This window comes from Nansenia antarctica, assembly GCF_963989245.1.
Source record: "Nansenia antarctica genome assembly, chromosome: 11".
Taxonomy (NCBI): domain Eukaryota; kingdom Metazoa; phylum Chordata; class Actinopteri; order Argentiniformes; family Microstomatidae; genus Nansenia; species Nansenia antarctica.
This window is the reverse complement of record NC_137681.1, coordinates 26,473,295-26,480,758: the sequence shown is the minus strand read 5'-3', so window position 1 is coordinate 26,480,758 and position 7,464 is coordinate 26,473,295. Positions and strand designations below refer to the sequence as shown.

The following is a 7,464-nucleotide window of genomic DNA, read 5'->3' as shown; positions in this document are numbered from 1 at the left end:
ACCGCTGCAGTCGTGCTATACAGCCAGGAGATGAGCTCATGCTGTGGCCCAGCAGCAAGTTTATCAGCCAGCTCAGTGATGCCGGCGGGAACCAAATCTGGTTCAGGAAGTGCACCGCTACAGGTACCTGTCATTCTGCTGTTGATTTAGGATGTTGCTTTGGTACTGAGCATCTAATACAGTACTAGGGATGTACTATAGAGAATACAACTTATTTGTATTGTGTTGTTTAATGTAAAACATAAAAATAATGTCAAGTTATTGAGTGATATTTGTGAGCTATTGAACATCTTTTCTGGCCTGTTAATATTGTTCCTCTCTCTCTCTCTCTCCCTCTCCCCCTCTCTCTCTCAGAGAAGAGCTGGGATACATCCTCTCAGGTCTTCCTCTGCCCTCATTGCCAGCTGTCCTTCACCACAGAGTCCTACCTCCACAGACACACGGAGCTCTCACACCCTCCGGACGGGTCTGAATCCCCTCCTGAACCTGAGGACCGTCTCCCCACTGAAGGTGACATGGAGCAGTCCCCACCAGCCTCCCTGGAGGAGACGGGAGAGGAGGCCAAAAGATGCCCTCAGTGTGGGAAGACGTTTGCGCGCGCCTACCACCTGAAGAGACACATGCGAAGCATCCACTCCAACGAGAGACCCTACTGCTGCACCCAGTGCAGGAGGTGTTTCGGACAATCCTCTGGTCTGCTGAGGCACCAGCGAGTTCACCAAAGGAGCAGTGAGCAGGGTGTGGTGGACGAGGTGTCTTTTACTGCAGAGCACAGCCTTCAGGAGGGCCTCAGGATGGCCGCCGCACCAGCAGAGGGGCCCTCCGACAGCCCTCAGGAACCTGATCCACCCTCCAGTGCTCTGCCCACAGATCTCACTCAGACCCAGACCCAGACCGCAGGGCCCACCCAGAGACCTCCCTCTCAGAGACTGAGGAATATCAGGACGAGGAGGTCCTCCGTAATCTCTGTCAAAACAAAAAAAGCAAAGCTCTCCAAACAAGGGCAGCCTGGCACCAGGAACAATGCGCAGAGGAGCGAGGGGAGCTTTGACGAATCAGAAGCTTTGGACACCCACACCACCTTTGTACAGGCGGAGGGGCTTACAGAGGAGGGTCAGCACAGCTGCGGGGAGTGTAAGGGAATGTACGCCAACCCAGAGGACCTGGAAGCCCACGAGTGCGTTACGACTAGCGACGGGCCGCACATTTGCTCGAGTTGCGGGGCGAACTTCAAACGCTACGGTAACCTGAAGAGGCACGAGCAGGTCGCGCACGCCAAGGAGAGGCCTCACTGCTGCGCCCAGTGTGGGCGGGCCTTCGGCAAGGCTGCCGCCCTGAAACACCACCAGGACATTGAAGCGTGCAAGAACGTCCTGTTGACCTCGGAGATGTTCCCGTGCTCGCACTGCCAGTTCTCGTTCACTCTGAAGAGCTTCCTCCGCAAGCACATGAAGAGACACCACCCGGAGGAGTTCGGCTCTCTGCTGGGGTCCGACCTGGCCTTCTTTCAGCCGGACGAAGCGGAGGAGGCCGGAGCAGGGCCTCACAACTGCACCGAGTGTGGGAGGAGATACACCTCATTAAGGGGCTTCAAGGCTCACAGGTGTGTCCGGCTGGGGGAGAAACTGTTCCTGTGCACGGACTGCGGGAAGGGATTCTCGTGGTACTACAGCCTTCAGCAACACCAGAAGGTTCACACGGGAGAGAAACCCTTCCCCTGCCCTCACTGCGACAAGTGTTTCATCCACTCCGGCCAGCTGAACGTCCACATGAGAACACACACGGGGGAGAAGCCCTACCTGTGCTCCCAGTGCGGGAAGAGTTTCCGTCAGTCCGGAGACCTTAAACGTCACGAGAGGAAGCACACAGGGGTGAGACCGTGCCTCTGTCTGGAGTGTGGGAAGAGCTTCAGCCGCCCACAGAGTCTCAAAGCCCACCAGATGCTTCACAGCGGGGAGAAACTGTATAAATGCACACAATGTGGGAAGAGCTTCGCCAGAAGTTGGCATCTTAGAAGACACCATCAGAAAATGCACTTGTCGGCCTGTTAAGATACAATTGTTGCTTTCCTCGCCATTTGCAGAATAACATTAAGAGCTGCGTTTTCAGATATATGCAAACAACACTTTATCTGATAATCAAGTAATCTCGGAAACTAGGAAACTTAGAAACACAGTAATCTAGGAAGAGCATACCCAGGTTTCCCCACTCTGAGAGACGGTTTCACAGACGAGGCTTAGGCCTAGTCCAGGATTAAATCACACTTGCAATGGAAAATTCACAACCTCCATTGAGGATGCTTTTTAGTCTAGGATTAGTCTTAATCTGCGTCCCTGTACTGAGCCCTGAGAGTAACACAATCAACTAATAATAATAATATAATTATTGTGTGAAGACATGAGATGCTGAATTGGCATGAATGCTCCCTGAAGCTTCCTAAAGGGCATAGTCATTTGAAAGCACAGTATTGTACAAAGCCTTTTCGCCATAAACTGTGTTTTCTCTGTGTAATAAAGTTGTTTGTACTTGAGTGAGTCTGCTTCAGGGTGTTTTTTTTGTTTTTAGGAAAGTATGAATGTCAGTTATTCCTGTTATGTTATCTGCTATTTATGTTCTGAATGTGAGGGAATGCATTAACAATTCAACTTACTCCTGGAGTGTATTTAAGTATTTAATTTATTAAATAGTTTTCTTATAGTAGTTTTATGGAATTGGAATTGTAAAAAGAATGTACTGTAGTAGAATACATCTTATTTTGAAATAAAACAACTTCAACATCACTGTTCAGAATGTATTCATTTCAAGTTGCAATGAAAGATCAAGATGATCTGATCAGGAAAAGTGCTATACAAATAAAAGTTATTATTATTATTATTATCACTCAAACAGGTCATACTCTTCACAGTTGTCTCGATTGCTAAGACACGTTCAATGAAACGGGTCCGCTTAATCTCCATCATAATTAATTTTTAAAAAAACAGTAAGTGATTTCTCATTGTTTTCACTTGATTGATTTGATTGATTGAAAACTTTATTAGAAGATTTGCAGAAGTAGGTACATGAAAGTACATATTACATACAAGGTCAACTAACAGGATAAAAACCCAAGAAAGCCACTGGCTTATTTCAATTGGGGTCCTTGATTCTCTCATCATTTTAGGGAAAAACAATACAGCTCATGCATTATTCATATGATCATATATTGATAGTTGTAGTTCGTAATAGGGATAGTGAGTTGGACAGGTAATCGGATCATGAGTTCGAATCCCGCCTGGAACAAATGTACTGCACTTATAGCGCCTATATCCAAAGCGCTTTACAACGGCCTCGTTGTAAACAATTGGATAATTGTACCCATTCTCACACCAATGTCGGAATGCTACCATGCAAGCCGCCGGCCCGCTCACTGGGAGCAATTTGCGGTTCAGTGTCTTGCCCAAGGACACTTCGACATGTGGCCAGCCGGGGCTCGAACCGCTGATCTGCCATCCTCTAGTGTGCCCTTGATATGAGTAAGGCACTTAGCCCTAAATTACTCCAGGGACAATGTTCCTGTAATCTCTAGTTGTAGATCGCTCTGTATTATATAAAAGCGTATGCTGAATGGTAAAGTATTATTATTATTATTATTATTATTATTATTATTATTATTATTGTTATAGCGGATGAAGGCGTCATGTCTATCGAGAGCAGTGGAAAAGAATTGCAAAATCAGTGCGCCGCCCGGGAATCGAACCCGGGTCGCAAGAATGGGAATCTTGCATGATACCACTACACCAGCGGCGCAGATGTTGACGATATTAAACGCAGACGTATTTGATACTAAAACTAAACAAAAATGGTTTTGTTAAAAAATATGCAAAGACAGATTCAAATAAAACGTGCATGCATGCATTACCCCATGCATTGTCTATGGTAGTTTAAGACTGGTGTCATATATCGTCGGCCACTAGTTGGTTTTGTGGCGCTGCGAAGTATATATTCAGGTAAAGATGAACTATATGCTATTTTCGTAATGTAATGTATTCAAGAAGTCGTATGTCTGCACTGCACATAGAATATTTTGAGCTCAGGTCACATATTTTCAAGCAAGTGGAATTGAAGGAATGAAATATTCCATGAAAGGGAATTGAAAGTTATTTGGAGTCACATTCGAGACATTCACCTAATTATATTGTATTCTATAGACCAACACGACAGAAGTGTCCACCATGTACAGTCGGGAAAGACACGCAGCTGACAATGCACAACACATGCGTGATGTGAGGAGGAGGACAGATCTGGAGAATCAGGTGTTTAACATGTTTCAGCTTCTGTTTCAGCTTCTGTACAGTACGTGGATGTTCTTATGAAAAGCAAACAAGAAAAAGAGCTGTTGAGTTGCAATGGTTGATCATCTTTCATTACCCCTCTTTGCTTTGGATAGATTAACATGGATACTTCTTTTTCTTTTTTTACTGTAATACAATATGGACAACATGTAATTTGACGATGTTGTTACAGGATCACCTGCGCAGGCGGCAACGGGAGAGGGCAGACGCAGAGGTGGAGAGAGAGGGACGCACAGTAAGGACATCATCGCCACCTCAGTCCAACAGGTTCAAATCCCGCACGTATGAAAGACCGTGGGCACAAGAAGCGCCCGTCACATCCACTAGGAAGGTACTACCTCTCTCCACCGCCAACCATCACGTACATTGTCTGTGTTTAGTAATTGCCATTATGGCATAGATGATCTGCAATGCATAGTGCCATATAAGTAAGTAAGCCTTGAGAACCGATGGTTCTCGAGTCTAATGGCCGTTAGGGGTCAGGAGCCTATCTCCTGTTTCAGTAGCGTGAGGCGGCTTGATGTACAAGTACAACCCCCTGGACATGACGCTGGTATGTCGCAGGGTCTTATCCCCCCAATCCAACCCATAATGCTGAGTGCCAAGCAGGGAGGCATCGGGTACCATTTTTATAGTCTTTGGTGGTACGACTCGGCCGGGGATCGAACTCCCAACCTCCCAATCTCAGGGTGGCGGACATTCTAACCGCAAGGCCACTGAGCTGGTATATAGTGCCATATGATGTCATTGAAAACATCTGTACAATTAATTAATGTGTGACAGTTTGTGGTGGTGGTGGTGGTAAAAATTCCACCGCTCTCCTCTCCATCCTCTTATCCCCTCAAACTATTCCTCTCTAAACCGCTCTGTCTCTGTCTCTGTCTCTGTCTCTGTCTCTGTCTCTGTCTCTGTCTCTGTCTCTGTCTCTGTCTCTGTCTCTGTCTCTCTCTCTGTCTCTGTCTCTGTCTCTGTCTCTGTCTCTGTCTCTGTCTCGCCACCACCTGCAGCCGTTGTCCTTCAGCGGCTTGATGAAGCCGACCAGATCTGAGACGAGGAACGCGCTGAACAAAGGCTCAGTGTCCCGCCTCCCAGCCATCTCCAGCGGAACGCAGCAGAGTAGGACTGCCGCAGCAGAACTGGCAACCTCTTCAAAGACTCCCCGCAGAGCCACCGTCCCTCCGGCAGGCCGCGGTAACTTCTTACAATGGATTTATTCACTGCAGATGGCAAAGGCTTCCTCTGACACAACTCAACTGACCGATAGTCTCCCCCTTAGAGTTGGCTGGGTCTTTCTCTCTCTCTCTCTCTCTCTCTCTAGTTGGGTTATTTTGTACTCTAAATGTTTAATCTAAAACAAAACAAACATGAAAAAACGTATGTTAATGTCTATGTTAATCATTTATGTTCAGAGAGAATCGAATAACTTCAAAAAGCACTATTGACGGCCTTGAAAGAACGAATAATTGAATAGCTGCTTTTCCCTTTTCCTGTTTAACAGGTACAGAACCATCTCTACAATGTCCCAAGCATAGATCTGTGGATATGAAAAACAGAGCCTCTAAGTTCTCCTCCTGTAATGAGAGGTCGAACACAGTGAAACAAGCACAGCGTCAAGACACCCTGAGGGGGAAGAATAAAACAAGAGCGCCTGGCGACCACCTGGATAAATTAAACCTCTCTACCAGACACGACCCAGTCCGCCCATTAGACAGCCACTCCCTCCCGCGACCCCTGACCTCTCCTCCTAGGAGATACGCATACACAGACTGGCCCCGCCTCCCGCCGCTTCAGTACCGCACCCCCAGCCCAGAGGACGACGACGACGCCCACCTCCAGCTGATCTCCGACCCCTTCGAGGGCTTGTCTGAGGACGGTAGTATCCCAGAGGAGGACTTTAGCACCTACAGAGGGGGCCTCTCCTCCAGGAGCTTGACTGACACCTGTCCGTCATCCGTCCAGGAGTCCCTCCCCTCGCCGTGTTCTTGCATCACCTGGACCCCGGAGAACTCCCTCAGAGACTCCTTCGTAGGTCCCCTCAGAGGACACATCCGGACACTCGAGGCGCTGTCCTCCGCGTCGGACGGGGAAGACGGAGATGGGGGTAGTGGTGGTCTAGTGGATAGTGAGTTGGACTTGTGATCGGAAGGTTGTGAGTTCAAATCCCGCCTGAAGCCACACCACTACTAGTGTGCCCTTGGGTAAGGCACTTAGCCCTCAGTTACTCCAGGGGGAATGTCCCTGTAATTCGTAATGGTAAGTCGCTTTGGATAAAAGCGTCTGCTAAATGGCAAAATTATTAAAATTATTAGATGCGTTCCCGACCTGGCTGGAAACCGATAGACGGAGTCTCTCTATCCCGCTCTACTCTATCCCGCTGGAGTGGACGGGCTCTCAGTCCAGCTCACCTGACCCCAGCTGGTCTCACAGTGCAGGTAGGGACCTCCAGTCTCAGCTCTCAGAGTCCAGCAGCCCCAGAGAATCAAGCCAGAGTAGAGCCTCCTCGTTCAGTAGCAGCACCTCGTCGGGATACAGCCCCATGCCTCCTTCTCTAGTGCCAGTGGCCCGAGTGGTCTCCACCTCACCTTCACCCTCGGTCACAGAGAGTCACAGAGTCCATAGGGGAACCGTCACTACCCTGTACCACATCGACCAAAGCCTCCCAGAGCTGGAGCTCAACCCCTGGAGAAGACCCTGGTCGGACTCAATGAGGAGGGTGGAGGCAACCAGGGTCAGGCCAAGCTTCCCTGGCAGGCATACTCTGCTCCTCACCACGCAAGGGGAGGTGTTGGTGGAGGAGGAGGAGGAGGAAGAAACAGAGGAGATTCAAGGGGCTGGTAGCTACAGTAGGGAGGAGGAGGAGGAGGAAGAGGAGGAGGAGGAGGAAACACCACCAAACTGGTTTATGCATCACCTGACCATAATCCTAATGGCCCTCCGCAGGGAGGTGGCACAGAGCAATAATCATTATGTGACTAATAATAATAACAGGAGTGAGTACAGGAGTGATACGACTCGCCAGGAGGGACAATCAGCACCGCGACCTAGCGAACCAGAGACTTTGCGCAGGATCAAAGCGAGGTGAGTGAAGGAGTTTATTCGGTGTGAGATCAAGACGTTCATCCTTAACACTAGA

At 48.6% G+C, this 7,464-nt stretch overlaps 1 protein-coding gene across 1 annotated transcript in view; it reads left to right on the top strand.

The window, feature by feature from the left end:
* prdm9 (PR domain containing 9) overlaps positions 1 to 2,051 on the top strand; it is a gene marked incomplete at its 3' end in the record, with an annotated part of 4,289 nt that extends 2,238 nt beyond the window's left edge. Inside the window, exons 5-6 of the mRNA XM_080542533.1 lie at positions 1 to 123; positions 355 to 2,051. The exon at positions 1 to 123 is cut by the window's left edge and continues 71 nt beyond it. Of these exons, the coding sequence (XP_080398659.1) occupies positions 1 to 123; positions 355 to 2,051 (1,820 nt within the window). The remainder of the gene's footprint in view (positions 124 to 354) is intronic.
* Positions 2,052 to 7,464: the final 5,413 nt, after the last annotated feature.